Source organism: Oncorhynchus keta, chromosome 19 (assembly GCF_023373465.1).
Source record: "Oncorhynchus keta strain PuntledgeMale-10-30-2019 chromosome 19, Oket_V2, whole genome shotgun sequence".
NCBI lineage: Eukaryota > Metazoa > Chordata > Actinopteri > Salmoniformes > Salmonidae > Oncorhynchus > Oncorhynchus keta.
Window position 1 is genome coordinate 31,081,630 of NC_068439.1, and position 16,217 is coordinate 31,097,846.

Sequence of the window (16,217 nt, forward strand, 5' to 3'; positions counted from 1 at the left end):
TGTGTGTGTGTGTGTGTGTGTGTGTGTGTGTGTGTGTGTGTGTGTGTGTGTGTGTGTGTGTGTGTGTGTGTGTGTGTGTGTGTGTGTGTGTGTGTGTGTGTGTGTGTGTGTGTGTGTGTGTGTGTTTCTTCTGTTGCTGTCAGGGGGCCAACAGCACAGCAAGGGTCTTATGTAGTAATGATGGTCAAAATAACGCTTCAGACTCTCAATAACATTCACATCTCTCATAATTGGGTTTATAAACCAGACTTCACCAACTGTGGAATGAAGTGTCCTTGTTATGGATAGAAACAATTCATACTTGAATCCACAAGTGTTTTATTGTGGAGCTATAATAGTTAATGAGCATTCAATACTCACTCACAGCGATAATCAGATACAAACAGATACAAATGTCATGCCTGCTGCCAGTTGTCTTTGGCTGTTTTGTCAGGTATAAATTGATAGGAAATTTAAATCATAGCATCGATCTGAACCGTCTGAAAGTTGTGGCGTTAAACATTTTTAAGGTTGATTGAATGCCATTATTTCAAACGCATGACAGGTGTGCTACTTTAAAAAAAAATGCAGTGTGGACGACCATATGTGGTTGTCGGGGCCCTTTAGTTAGATGGGGATCTGCAGACATGAGGAACGAGTCCACCGTGGGTCCTTGACTTGAAGAGATGTCTCCAGAATCTGAATACAATTATGCTTTCACAGCATCCTCTTAAAATAGAGACGGGAGACAAAGTGAAGCAAGCGGCCTAGCAGGACAACAAGAAGAGGTCCCTTGGCGACGGGGCTAACCTTAATGAGCATCCACATCTTCCCCCCTTTCTCCCACTCCCCTTCCCCCAGTCCCCTCCTCTCAGTATATTACAGGATAGATTCTCTTGCTCCAAAAACACAGAAAATGCACTTAACTTTCATTTACTGATATCCTACTTCCACTACCTTCAGTCATGAAAGATTCAAAGATTCATACCCACCAACACCACCACCATCCAACTCCATGTTCAGATTTTGTGTTTTTCTTTTCATGAGGTGAGCAAAGCACTAAGAGCCTGAAGACATTGAGTGCTATTTATTGAGACAGAGAGACGTGCAGAGAGTTTAAACCGAGAGCTTCAGATGAGAGATGATTCCTCGTGGCTCTTTTAACAGTAAGTTCATCAGAGCATACAGTGCAGATGAATGAGGAAAGTTTTCCACACAGGAAACAGAGAAACTGTTATTTTAGTCTTTGTCTGTGTGTTGTGGTGTAACATCTGGTGTTAAGTAAAAATGATAACACTGACATGGTGCTGGGTGAGAATGGATAAGTCCCTTACTGCACCTCCTGTTCGTATAGAAGAATCATGGTTTGCAGTTAGCAGCCCAAACCCACTAAGCATGGGCCGACGGCGATGTCTTCTCGACGTATTGTTTTGGTCCTTTCTGGACCGGCTGTCTTTTATTTTTCTTTCCGAACCGGCCTTGATTTGGGGTAGATGACTATGTTTGGTTCAGATTTGGACAGGACTGGCCTTGATTTGGGGTAGATGACTATGTTTGGTTCAGATTTGGACAGGACTGGCTTTGATTTGGGGTAGATGTCTATGTTTGGTTCAGATTTGGACAGGACTGGCCTTGATTTGGGGTAGATGACTATGTTTGGTTCAGATTTGGACAGGACTGGCCTTGATTTGGGGTAGATGACTATGTTTGGTTCAGATTTGGACAGGACTGGCCTTGATTGGACAGGACTGGCCTTGATTTGGGGTAGATGACTATGTTTGGTTCAGATTTGGACAGGACTGGCCTTGATTTGGGGTAGATGACTATGTTTGGTTCAGATTTGGACAGGACTGGCTTTGATTTGGGGTAGATGTCTATGTTTGGTTCAGATTTGGACAGGACTGGCTTTGATTTGGGGTAGATGTCTATGTTTGGTTCAGATTTGGACAGGACTGGCTTTGATTTGGGGTAGATGTCTATGTTTGGTTCAGATTTGGTCAGGACTGGCTTTGATTTGGGGTAGATGTCTATGTTTGGTTCAGATTTGGACAGGACTGGCTTTGATTTGGGGTAGATGTCTATGTTTGGTTCAGATTTGGACAGGACTGGCTTTGATTTGGGGTAGATGTCTATGTTTGGTTCAGATTTGGACAGGACTGGCCTTGATTTGGGGTAGATGACTATGTTTGGTTCAGATTTGGACAGGACTGGCTTTGATTTGGGGTAGATGTCTATGTTTGGTTCAGATTTGGACAGGACTGGCTTTGATTTGGGGTAGATGTCTATGTTTGGTTCAGATTTGGTCAGGACTGGCTTTGATTTGGGGTAGATGTCTATGTTTGGTTCAGATTTGGACAGGACTGGCCTTGATTTGCCGTAGACGTCTATGTTTGGTTCAGATTTGGTCAGGAGTGGCCTTGATTTGGCCCAAACATAGACGTCTATCATTGGTTCCGACAGCAGAGTACAGCACAGTACAGTACAGTACAGTACAGTACAGTAGAGCACAGTAGAGCACAGCAGAGTATAGTACATTACAGTACAGTACTGTAGAGTACTGTAAATTAAAGTAGGGTATAGTACAGTACAGTAGAGTAAAATACATTAGAGCATAGTAGAGTACAGTAAAGTAAAGTATGGTGTACAATAAAGTATAGTACAGTATAATGTACTGTATTGTACGCTACTTTACTCGAATGCACTCTACGGAAATAAACTCACTTTACTATACTCTACTAAATTCAACTCTAATGTACTGTACTCTACTAAATTAGACCCTACTGTACTGTATGTTACCGTACTGTACTCTACTGTACTGAATACTCTCTACTCTACTCTCCTGCACTGTACAGTACTATACTGAATTGTGCTGTTCAGATATGGTCTGGTCTGGACCAGCCAAATTTGCACTTGTTTGGGGGTGGAGCTCATTAGAATAATACCCTGCATGCCTAGCAAGTGTTTGTTTTTACATTTACATTTTGGTCATTCAGCAGACACTCTTATCCAGAGCGACTTACAGTCAGTGCATTCAATTAAGGTAGATAAACAACAACATATCACAGTCATAGCAAGAAAAACATATTTCTGTAACTGTTACTGGGAATGTTATTGCACTTGAATTGCTCTGTTGGTTTATTCTGTAAAATTGACTGAAAAGCAATAAGCAATAAGTATAAATGTTATATGTTGCGATCTTCAGTTGGAGCCTTTTTCCTATATTATATGGATAAAAAATATATTACTGTGATATGAAATGTACTTCATTGAGAATGTATGTGAAGCTGAAATTTGGCCATATAATTGATTACAAAAACATATGTATTTTCAACGTCTGTATATAACATATTTTCACCTTTCAGTAAAACCGAAAATGTACCTGATTTCAACGTCCAGAAAAGGGGTATTTTCAACGTCCGGAAAATACATATTTTAATCGGCCCAAAAAGTCTGTTCACCTTTCATTCAGAACCTAAAATGAGCCCAACTTCAACATCTAGGAAACACATATTTTAGACATCTTTTCAAAGCTGTTTTGCTTACTGGGAAGCCTCTGAATGCATTTAATCTCATCATAAATTTAATGCTGTTGGACCACAATGGCTGAACTCAAAAAAAATAATAAAGTTCTACCTAAAACTAGGTCTGAGTTCTCTTGGAGCCTCTTATGAATTATCTCTTTCTGAGTCAGTCAATGCATGCACTGCTTACATTACTATTTTTAGGTTTGTATTGTGAGCTTCTCATATTGCATGTTGGGGATTAGGCCCACCAAAGTAATAAAGGAAACTGTATACACAGTGAGAACACTTCAGCTTTATATGAAATACGGGCCTCTTCTCTATGACCTTACAGAGCTGTAGCTGGTTGAAGCTCACCCTACAGAAGATATAGGTTTACATCCTCAGTATTAGATCTGCTTGGCTTGACCTGATACCACACATACTGAGAGGGAAAAAACATGTTGAGTGGCACGTCATAGAGAAAAGCAGGCTGATTATTTTGGGAAGTATTTATTCATTTACCAAGAGTCTAGGTGACTTAGGATGCTTTCCAAATGGCACCCTGTTTCCTATGAAGTGCATGACTTTTGTCCAGGGCCCCTAGGGCTCTCGTCTAAAGTAGGTCACTATAATAGGGTGCCAGTTGACATAGTGCCAGCAACACAAGGTGCACAAGAAGCGAGCGAGGCACGGCAAGGTGCTCCTTATCTGACTGAAGCGGAGCTGCGCTGCCTGACGGTCCAGGGCTCCAGCAAGGTGGAACGATAAACATAATTAAATTTAGTTGGATTACAACAGAATGGATGGGATCAGCTGGGAAGGCGGGAAGGCTAATCCTGAACCAATCCCCTCAAAATAAGGTGCCAACCGACCCAACACAGTGTAAATAAAGTGAGAGGGAACATATGAAGGGAAGAAGAGAGGGAAGGAGGGGAAAGGAAGGAAGCTGTCGGAGAAAGAGAGAGATCAAGGTAAGGCCACTGAAAAGGGCCCTTTTCAAAACGAGGACAAATACACCCAACTACTTCACAGTGAAGCAGACTATGAGCGAGATCAATGGCAGTTCATTGAATCTGACAGGATTCTAATCACTGTTAGAAAGCAGGTAGATATACAGAAAAGAGACAGAGAGGAGTGACAGTGTTCAGATGTGCAGAACTATTATTAGACAACTTGATACTCCTGGTCAGAGAGCAAAAACATACAACAGCATTTTCTTATGGGTCTCGTTCTCATTCTGGTATATATTGAATTGGTCAAGCTAGCAGGGTTGGGGACAAATTAAACACTGTTCAATGTGTGAAGACTGCTGTCTGGTTTATACATGAGTGAAAAAAAAGCAGAATTTGAAATGCGATGCTGGTGACAAAAATGAATAAGCATTGAATTTACACCTTCCCCATCTTCTGAACAAGTGGTACATTTACACTTGCCTTTCTCCCCGCAGCTATACAACCACACCGTTTCACTCAGAGGGACCCGGTATGCACAAGATGCATCTGCCTATTCAGCTATTCACCTTAACACATAAACTAACCTCACCATGAAATGTTTTTTAGACACATAAAATGGTTCTAGGAGATTCAGAGGGTATGGAATGAAAGCAGGGGTCTACACCTTAACCTGCCTTTCTCTATCATATATATATCATTTTTTGTCACTTTCCCATCTAGCAATTTTTTTCCATTACCACTTTTCCTTTTATTTTTTCTATTTCAATTCCAATTTCATTCCACTCGTCACTTTCCTCCTCCCCCCTAATGCATTTTCCCTTTTTTAACTGAGTTTTAGTCCAATCCTTCACAAAGAACATTCCCCCAGGGGATGTGAACCCTTACCTCTTTCAGTTGCCTGTAACTACAGTAAACACATGCCCACATACCAGAGCTCTTTCTCTCGCTGTCGCTCTCTAGCTCCCAGTCTAATCCAGTCTAATCCCACAGTGCTGTCTTTGTGCTGTCTTGGGCAGACATCAGTGCATTATCATCCAATAAGAATATGATTAATGGATTTATAATTGCAGAGGGCGAGCCCAGTGGAGAACACAGTTTGCCCTGGATTAATATAGGAGCTAAAGTAACGTACTGGTGGTGAGTAGAGGAGAGGAGAGCTGAGGGGCTGTGTTAAGCCCTGCGGCCATAAGGCTGGGGAGAGGAGTGGAGTGGAGTGGAGTGGAGTGGAGTGGAGTGGAGTGGAGTGGTGGGTGGAGTGGAGAGGAGAGGAGAGGAGAGGAGAGAAGAGAAGAGGAGAGGAGAGGAGAGGAGAGGAGAGGAGAGGAGAGGAGAGGAGAGGAGAGGAGAGGAGAGGAGAGGAGAGGAGAGGAGAGCTGAGAGGCTGTGTTAAGCCCTGCGGCCATAAGGCTGGGGAGAAGAGAGAGGAGAGGAGAGGAGAGGAGAGGAGAGGAGAGGAGAGGAGAGGAGAGGAGAGGAGAGGGGCTGTGTTAAGCTCTGCGGCCATAAGGCTGGGGCGAGGAGAGGAGTGGAGTGTGGAGTGGAGTGGAGTGGAGTGGAGTGGAGAGGAGAGGAGAGGAGAGGAGAGGAGAGGAGAGGAGAGGAGAGGAGGAGAGGAGAGGAGAGGAGAGAGAGGAGAGGAGAGGAGAGGGGCTGTGTTAAGCCCTGCGGCCATAAGGCTGGGGCGAGGAGAGGAGTGGAGTGGAGTGGAGACGAGAGGAGAGGAGAGGAGAGCTGAGGGGCTGTGTTAAGCCTTGCGGCCATAAGGCTGGGGAGAGAGGAGAGGAGAGGAGAGGAGAGGAGAGGAGAGGAGAGGAGAGGAGAGGGAGAGGAGAGGAGAGGAGAGGAGAGGAGAGGAGAGGAGAGGAGAGGAGAGGAGAGGAGAGGAGAGGAGAGCTGAGAGGCTGTGTTAAGCCCTGCGGCCATAAGGCTGGGGAGAAGAGAGGAGAGGAGAGGAGAGGGAGAGGAGAGGAGAGGAGAGGAGAGGAGAGGGGCTGTGTTAAGCTCTGCGGCCATAAGGCTGGGGCGAGGAGAGGAGTGGAGTGGAGGGTGGGAGGTGGGAGGAGAGGAGAGGAGAGGAGATGAGAGGAGAGGAGAGGAGAGGAGAGGAGAGGAGAGGAGAGGGGCTGTGTTAAGCCCTGCGGCCATAAGGCTGGGGCGAGGAGAGGAGTGGAGTGGAGTGGGAGTGGAGACGAGAGGAGAGGAGAGGAGAGCTGAGGGGCTGTGTTAAGCCTGGCCATAAGGCTGGGGGAGGAGAGGAGAGGAGAGGAGAGGAGAGGAGAGGAGAGGAGAGGAGAGGAGAGGAGAGGAGAGGAGAGGAGAGGAGAGAGGGGCTGTGTTAAGCCCTGCGGCCATAAGGCTGGGGCGAGGAGAGGAGTGGAGTGGAGTGGAGACGAGAGGAGAGGAGAGGAGAGGAGAGCTGAGGGGCTGTGTTAAGCCTTGCGGCCATAAGGCTGGGGAGAGGAGAGGGAGGAGAGGAGAGGAGAGGAGAGGAGAGGAGAGGAGAGGAGAGGAGAGGAGAGGAGAGGAGAGGAGAGGGGCTGTGTTAAGCTCTGCGGCCATAAGGCTGGGGCGAGGAGAGGAGTGGAGTGGAGTGGAGTGGAGTGGAGAGGAGAGGAGAGGAGAGGAGAGGAGAGGAGAGGAGAGGAGAGGAGAGGAGAGGGGCTGTGTTAAGCCCTGCGGCCATAAGGCTGGGGCGAGGAGAGGAGTGGAGTGGAGTGGAGACGAGAGGAGAGGAGAGGAGAGCTGAGGGGCTGTGTTAAGCCTTGCGGCCATAAGGCTGGGGAGAGGAGAGGAGAGGAGAGGAGAGGAGAGGAGAGGAGAGGAGAGGAGAGGAGGAGAGGAGAGGAGAGGAGAGGAGAGGAGAGGAGAGGAGAGCTGAGGGGCTGGGCGAGGAGAGGAGTGGAGTGAAGTGGAGTGGAGAGGGAGAGGAGGAGAGGGGCTGGGGTTAAGCCCTGCGGCCATAAGGCTGAGGAGACGTGAGGTGAGGACAGGAGAGGAGAGGAGAGGAGAGGAGAGGGAGAGAGGAGAGGAGAGGAGAGGAGAGGAGAGGAGAGGAGAGGAGAGGAGAGGAGAGGGGCTGGGCGAGGAGAGGAGTGGAGTGAAGTGGAGTGGAGTGGAGTGGAGAGGAGAGGAGAGGAGAGGGGCTGGGGTTAAGCCCTGCGGCCATAAGGCTGAGGAGAGGAGAGGAGAGGAGAGGAGAGGAGAGGAGAGGAGAGGAGAGGAGAGAGGAGAGGAGAGGAGAGGAGAGGAGAGGAGAGAGAGGAGAGGAGAGCTGAGGGGTTGGGGTTAAGCCCTGCGGCCATAAGGCTGAGGAGAGGTGAGGGAGAGGTGAGGAGAGGTGAGGAGGAGAGGAGAGGGAGGAGAGGAGAGGAGAGGAGAGGGAGAGGAGAGAGGAGAGGAGAGGAGAGAGAGAGGAGAGGAGAGGAGGAGAGGAGAGGAGAGGAGAGGAGAGGAGAGGAGAGGAGAGGAGAGGGGCTGTGTTAAAGCCCTGCGGCCATAAGGCTGGGGAGAGGAGAGAAGTGGAGAGGAGAGCTGAGGGGCTGTGTTAAGCCCCACGTCCATATGGCTGGGGAGAGGAGAGGAGTGGAGAGGAGAGGAGCCAAGTTGGAGGTCTGCGCTGCTAGCTGGTAACTGGTGCTTCTGGTTGAGTTGAAGACCTCAACACTTTCTGACTGCACGCTGGGCTTAAACGATCTCTTTTCAGATCTGGGGCTCTCTGGCTACTACTGCCCTCTCTAAATAAGCACTGGTGCATTATTTAAGACAGCGATGAGAGGCTATATAGCACTGTTAAATATGGATAGCAGCTTGACCAGCTGGGTAGGGGAAGAAATTAACATTTTTTTCACAATTTATTTTATTTTAAACTATCATGTTTGCATAAAATGGTATTGTCCATAGGGTTTTGTCTAATGGTGTCCTAGTAGGCCAGCTATCATGACCATATCAGCGTGTCACACCTGGGCCTCGTTTGCCATCAAGGAGAGGTTTCTCTTTATTTAAATTAGGTTTGTGTGACTGTTTATGTTAACTCTGTTTCCAGCTAATTCATTTCAGTTCATCTTCCATTGAAAGCAGTGATAAGATGCCGAGAGGTGCTTCCTCTGTGTGACTGCAGCTCTGATCCTTGCCCCACCTTATACCATGACAAACTGGAGCATCAGCAGCTGCTGACAACGAAAAACTCAAAGCTTTAAACACCTACTCATTTTTAACTCAAAAAATTAATGCAAAGCACCTTTTCCAAGCCACTGGGTTTAATTGGAAGGCAAGCATTAAAAGTGCATTAAAAGTGCATTAAAAGTGCACATCATAACGGTAAAAAGCCGGATGATGTGGATACTTGTTGAGAAATCGTGTGAGATATAACACATAGAGTGGGGTAAGTTGAGCCACCCTTGTTTCTAGGAAACCATACTCAAAAGTAATCATTTGACCAAATATTTAGGAAGAGGTCATCTTGTGAAGGAAGAAACCACATGGAAAAAGTGGTAAGCAAGGTCCCAAAAAAAAAAAAGATTTTCACTAAGTCAAATGAAATGATTGTGTTAGGGGTTTCATGATCTATCTAAACAAAATAAATGATTTAAATATTGTTCTATACATCAGTTGGGGTCTCTATAAGTTTCAATATGAGGTCCTGAACCTAACGTGGAAGTGAATCCTTGCAGCTGTGTAGTCAAAATGTTTAGCATGGTGTTGGTTGCAAGTTAATTTTCCCATGATCTTTTCCCTTAAAATTCCCTTATCTTTAAGTCAGTTGCACAAAACATGTTAAAGTGAATTTCCCACTTAAGGGAAAAGTTAAGGCTGCCCATGAGGTCCCTTAACTGCTTCATTCAGTATGTAAACAGCCTTTGTGGAGGTGAATGTTGCCTTCATCTGCTCTGGTTACAAAAGGAAAACATCAACCAGCAATGGAATTATTGCATAAATATTGGGACAGTGATACGTGTTTGAGTTTTTCTGGCACTGTACTCCATCTGTACTCTGTATTCCATTTATTCTGAGGGTATTTTCATACATATTTTTATCACACAAATATCATACCCCCAAAACTGCTAACCTCCCCTGTTATTGTAATGGTGTGTTACGCCCTGACCTGAGTATTCTTTGTTTTCTTTATATATTCTGGTTAGGTCAGGGTGTGACATGGGTGATGTATGTGGTTTTGTATTGTCTAGGGGTTTTGTAGGTTTATGGGGTTGTCTACCATTTAGGTGTTTATGTATGTCTAAGTTAACCCACTGTTCCTACGCCGTCTTTGAAAATAAGAATTTGTTCTTAACTGACTTGCCTAGTTAAATAACGGCTCAATAAAAATCATGGTAGCATCCACATTAAAGTGTTTTGAAAAATATTATATTGTTATTTACAATAAAAGTGACTCCAAAATGACACAATACATTACTTACCAATCATTTCTATTGGGAACATAATAATCTGAAACACAACCACAACAAACAGCAAATGTATCCAACAAGTGTGTAGAGTCACAAGCTTGATGTAATCATTGCGTGCTATGAATAGGGGATCAAATATTCAACTTGTTACTACTTTAATACACATTTGTCGCAATACTTTTTATCCCATAAAATGGTGGGACTATGTACAAAAAGTGCTGTAATATCTCAACAGCTCACCCAATATGTATGAAAATATCCTCAAATTAAAGCTGACAGTCTGCACCTTAACCTCATAGTCATTGTATCATTTATAATCAAGTACAGTAGTACAGAGCCAAAACTACAATTGTCACTGTCCTAATAATTACGGAGGGCACTGTAACTGATTCATCAACAAAGATAACTGTGTTGTTTACCCATAGGATATAATATTAGAGTTTTAATCTTTTTTTTTATCCAGACAATAGTTATGTGCTTCTGCATTTTTATCCACTAACTAATGAACCTGGATCAGTCAGAGTGCATCCTAAATATTCCCTCTATAGTGCACTACTTTTGACAAGGGCCCACACTACTTTTCGAATAGGATGCCATTCGGGACGTAACCCCAGAGTCCTGGTGTTGAATTACTGCATTGCCACCTCATTACCTATGACATAACGGGTGTTCCACGCATCACACATTAACAGTGAGATCAATGCCGCCATGTAAACTAATCAGTCCCATAAATGACATGCCATTAGGTTTTATGACCAAGCGTGACTGTCTCAGTCTGTGTTAGGCCTGGCCAACATCTCACCCTCCTGTAGAGTCTTCTGGGATGCCTCAGCTAGAGGAGTGAACCGCCGCTCAGCAAACACCTCAGACCTCTGAGCCATAGCTCACACACAGCACCACTCAACACCTTACACACGGCAACCCTGACCTACTAGTCGAAATTGAAAGTGGTTTCTGGGTCTCTCTCTCTCACTCTCTCTCACTCTCTCTCACTTCACCTGTGAGTTCAACAGCGTAACAGTACATCTGTAGGTCAGATCCCAGAGTAAGTGGACTCCTTCCTGTCCTGTATCTGTCTCCCTGTGTAGTCCACTGGCTCAGTGTGCTGGCCAGCCACAGATGTTTATCACTATCAACCACTGTTTTCCTAGAAACACAACAGTATCTCAGGCTTTGATGCTCTGCTAAGGCTCATTTCTGCTCACTGCTGGGTGTGCGTTCCTAGAATGCGTCCAAAATATCACCATTCAGTGGAGGCTCCTCAGAGGAGGAAGGGGAGGACCATCCTCCTCAGTGATTTTCATAAAAATATTTAAATATTAAAAAAGTTATCCTTTCTAGGTAAAACTATAGTAAATATGTTCACGTCACCAAATACCTTTATTAAAACACATTGTTTTTCAATGAATGTCAACAGTAGCCTCAACAGCACTCTGTAGGGTAGCACCATGGTGTAGCCGGAGGACAGCAAGCTTCCTTCTTCCTCTGTGTACAATGACTTCAATACAAAACCTAGGAGGCTCATGGTTCTCACGCCTTTCCATAGACTTACACAGTAATTATGACAACTTCTGTAGGATGTCATCCAATCCATCAGAGCTCTTGCAGCATGAACTAACATGTTGTCCACCCAATCAAAGGATCAGAGAATTAATCTACTGTAATACTGAAAGCATACGCTACAGCTAGTCAGCACTGCAGTGTATAAAGTGTGATGAGTAGCAGACTCAAAGATAGAAAAAGACAATAGTTAAACAGTTTTGAACAAATGTATTTCCTCAAAAATTAAGAAGCAAAAGAGAAGGGGAGAGAGAGCTAGCTAGCTATATTTTGTATTTTTTTTTACTTAGTTAGCAACTGCAGCTAGCTAGTTTTATGTGGCTGCTATGAAAGTGAACTGTGTTTGTGTGTGATCAGGGGTGTATTCATTCCGCCGATTCTGTTAAAAAAAAAAAACGGGGATAAACATACCTGAATTTGTCCATTAGAAATTCTCATTTGCAACTGTTGGACTAATGATTAAACCCTAGATTAGCTAGATTCAGGCAAGATTGTGCAAGACGGTATTGAATGTGTCAATGTATGTCACCTTGATTCCTCAAATTTCTCTCGACCTGTGCACCTATGTTGTAAACTGTCATTCATAGGCCCTTGTAGCAACCTCATGATGGGTATAGGGAAAATTTGAGTATTATGTAGTAGCCTAAACCTATCGATGTTACATTGAGCTGGGTGAATGGAATATGAATGACAGTCATCCAATATGCTTTAATAAAAAATAAGGCCATGCTCATCTTAAACGGCACCTACGATCACTGTTACCATTGGTCGAATGGAGTGCACTATATAGGGATTAGGCTGGGTACTTTTCCAGACGCCGCACTAGTCTGCAGTGCACACAGACGCAATACATTTTGAGGCAAATCAAAGCTGCTCTTTCGGTTGAGAAGAGGGATATACTGTATGTGTGAACCAACGGCTATAGGAGATCTTTTGAAAGAAGTTCTGTAATGGACTCCAACACACACCTGCACATGTCTTTGTTCAGAACTGCTAGGATCATTTGATTTTGGGTTCCTTCCATTGTGGCCTAACCTAGTCTACCCAAGCGGAGCTCTCTAATGTAATACAAACACTGTGCTGGGTGCCTGCAGCGGAACAGACAATTATAATAACTTCTCATGTGCAGAACCTGGGATGGCTCCATAGAGATGGTCTCTGTTCGGAGTGAGCAGGATGTTCTGCATGTAATGAAATAAGTTCTAGCGGGTAGGTCCATATATCTGGGTTAAAGCAGATATAGCAGGTAGTTTCATTTTTTTTTTAAACATTGAAATATTAGATGCTGTTTGTGCAGTTTAAAACAAGAAAGGCCTCATAGTAAAACACAACTATTGCAACAATGTCACACTCTATGTGAGGTTCTCGGAGCCGAAAGCAGTCCTGTTGAATTCCTTAAAATGTGTTTATTCTTGTAGTGAACATTAACTCTTCAACTTATCTAATTAGAAGCATGATAAGATATTTATATCAATTAAAGTCAGCAGTGAGTCACTACTAAACAGGTCTAGCTGGATCTGTGGCTGTATGTGCACTTTATGAATTGTTTTCCAGCAGAAGTGCTTTTCTATTAGATCCAATTGTACCTATTTGTTGCCTCATACACTGGATAGGTGCAGTGAATGTGTTGTTTTAAAGAGTCACACATAGCAGTACGTGGCCCTAGAGCAAATTAGGGTTATGTTCCTTGCTCAACGACAAGGACTGATTTTGTGGTTACTGGCCCAACACACTACCCGCTAGGCTACTTGCCGCCCTGCAGTATACCTACAGTATGGTACAGGTATCTAAACTTCCATCTCCAAGTACAGCCCCCCTCCCTCCAGACATACCGTTATCTACATAGTATGCGGCCACTCGCTGTCTGCTTGTGTGGCTATTCTCTGTGGTTCTGTTCCTTTCCCCTGAAAACGGAATAATCAAGTTGAGAGCTGGTGGGAAGATGCCAGAATAATTGTTATTAGAGTAGTGCTTAAAGTAGTGCTCTGTTCCATTGCATCAAGACATGACAGTATTTACATTTTGGAGTTTGTGGCAAACTGTTACTGACTGTTACTGACAGTTACTGACTGTTGTGGACTGTTATGGACAGTTACTGACTGTTACTGGCTCTTACGGACCGACCCACGGCACAACTGAGCCTTGTTTGTTTGATGAAATACGACGGCAATCTGCACCTTATTCCCAATATAGTGCACTACTTTTGACTACAATAGGGCTCTGGTCAAAATAAATGTACTGTAGGGGATAGGGTGCCGATTGGGAGACCGGGAATCTGTTAAAATGATAGGATCCAAAAGTTGTGATATAACAGTGGAAATGCTTGTGGAATATTCAGAATCACGCTCCTCCAACTCCATTGAAAGCATTGGCTCGTTCATTTATACGACTTACGCGAACCCTCAGCGACACTCTGTCGAAGAAATGTACATTTCTTTCAAATCACATGGCACGCTGGGAAATCTGTGTTGGAGAAAAAGGCCAAAGCTATTTTACAGACTGAAACCAGCTGATAAGGAGAAAGTGCTGAGTAAAATAGGTTCTTATCTCCGTCTGACTACACTGATTCAGCTCTAAGTGAGAGAGCTGAAAGAAACACATTCATAAAGGCCCTTCTGTCCTGGTATTAACCTAACTCGGTGCTTTCAGCTATTCTTTCCCACATTGCCCAACTCAATACTTTTAGCTATAGGCTATTTCACTTTCTTAAAACTCAACAATCTATCCATAATGGGTACAAAATGGGACTGGATACAGAGAGGCTCCTGCATGCCACACAACTGTGTTAGCCTGTTGAGCTAAAGCCTAGGCTTTAGCTCTTGGAGTTAACGCAAGTCGTCAGATCTCAGGCATGATTACTCTTAGTCGAGCATGGTTCATCAAACATTTGCATCTTACTCGATAGGAATATTATATCCAGTAGTCTAATTATTTATCTCTTATATGCCAGGTACAGGTACAGTTCAACAACTGTGAATGTAAAGTTTACATCAGTAGATGTCGTTAAAGTCATACCTGACCATTAAAAGTAGGCCAGTAGCCTACTATACAAGTCAAAAGCTGTCAAAGCTTAGCGAGATATAGACATTCTGCAAATAGGATTTGATTTTCTGAAATCCAGGCAGACAGCACTAGACACAAAGCTCATTTACAAGTGGTATTTAAAGGATGTACTTGGATGCTATTCCGGTGCTCTTCTCACAAGAGTGGACGCAAGGGGGTGCGTCTGGAAGTATTGTCAAATTATTGTCAGCTTCAAAGCCAACAGTACGCTCAGCGCGCACAGACGTCTCAGCAATGGATTAATTCAACAGTCTTCGATTCAAATCACTGTGGAACACGCGGCCCTATCCGCTCAAATTGCTTTAGAATCAAGTCGAGTTCTTCAAAGGGGAAAACAAATCCAATTTATAATGAGAATGTGTTGATTTCACTGTTAACATTATAATTTACAAGTCTCAGTGCTGGATGACTGAGCTACTTGGAGACGCTCCTACATTGTTATCATAGTAGAAGTATGCAAACATAGAGACATGTATTGTTACCAAATACTGTAGGCCTACATTGTATAAGTAGAGTGGTGATTTACAATTATGACTGAATGTGTATTTATGTATAGGCTAACAGAAAGGCGTGGCATTTTTTTTTTTTGCGTAGGCTAGGCAACCGCCAGCCACTCCACTTAGGCTATTTTATGTATTCCAGACAGTTATTCCAATGTTCAACTAATCAACAAGCCCTTAGTCGACTAAAGTGTGCTGGTTCTGGAATACATCAAATAGCCTGAGCGTGTTCTGTATTATGGTCCATTTGGCACAGCGCCTAATCAAAACTTCAAATATGTCTTTAAAGTGTAATATTAGGTCAAAGTGGCACCAACATAACCCTAACAACATAGGAACCAACATAACCCAAACAGTATAGGTTAGTATTCTAAGCTATACCGTACAAACGTCCCATAATAAATTGGGATGTTTTCTTGTCTTACCTTGCTCTAGTAGTCGTAGAGAGTGATTAAACGTGGGGTCCAGTGTGTCCTTCTCTGCCATCAGCTCTGGTAAGTACTTTTCGTTATCCATTTCGTCCCGTGCCGATGGTCCACACCGTCCACAAAATAATTCGGCAGTGATACAATTCTAAAACCTCGCCTTATTCCCAACACTTGCCCCCGCCAAAACTAGTAACGGTAAATTATTATTATTTTTAAAACGAACAGGGATGCGGTAATGTCATTCGCAACCACTACAACATCACATAAGTAGTTCTAAGCTGTAACAACGACCAAAAACTGTCTGTGCGCGGGTGTCTCAGGTAAGAATTCCGTTATCCCATCCGTGTAGTAGCCTATATATTCAACGTCACCTTGCAGACCCCTCGCATGCAACACCGCCAACCTAGAGGCTCTCTCCGTTCTGTAAACAAGCTCTTTAAAGCTCCCCCGGAACGTCTCCACTAGCAACGAGGGCTCATTCCAGGTCCTCTACTATTGGTTCCCGATCAGTGTTCAAGAAAATGCAATGTAGCGTCAGTCATTAGAAGGGGCGGGTGCTTCAGCCTGGAGTGAGCGGAACAGCTGGAACTATCCATGGTGCTGATTCCACGGCGCCCGGCTATATGTTGTTCGATGTGACACGAGCCAGCAAAGATCTGAATTACAATGCAGAGAACATTAATAACAGTCCTTCTCTTGTTAAATTGTAGAATAAAAATGTGCCCAAACTAAGTAGCCCATCAATATGCAAATATATACAAATACCGTTTATTAGTTTTCATTGTATGAACTCCGGCTTGGGGGTAAAACTGATATGCTACATACATAG

The 16,217-nt window shown here is 44.0% G+C and overlaps 1 protein-coding gene across 2 annotated transcripts in view; it reads right to left on the minus strand.

The window, feature by feature from the left end:
• LOC118397731 (KH domain-containing, RNA-binding, signal transduction-associated protein 3-like) overlaps positions 1 to 15,842 on the minus strand; it is a 236,990-nt gene extending 221,148 nt beyond the window's left edge. For both annotated transcript variants that reach the window (XM_052470270.1, XM_052470269.1), the window contains exon 1: positions 15,386 to 15,842. In XM_052470270.1, the coding sequence (XP_052326230.1) occupies positions 15,386 to 15,476 (91 nt within the window). In that variant the 5' untranslated portion in view covers positions 15,477 to 15,842. The remainder of the gene's footprint in view (positions 1 to 15,385) is intronic.
• Between the last annotated feature and the right edge of the window lie 375 nt (positions 15,843 to 16,217).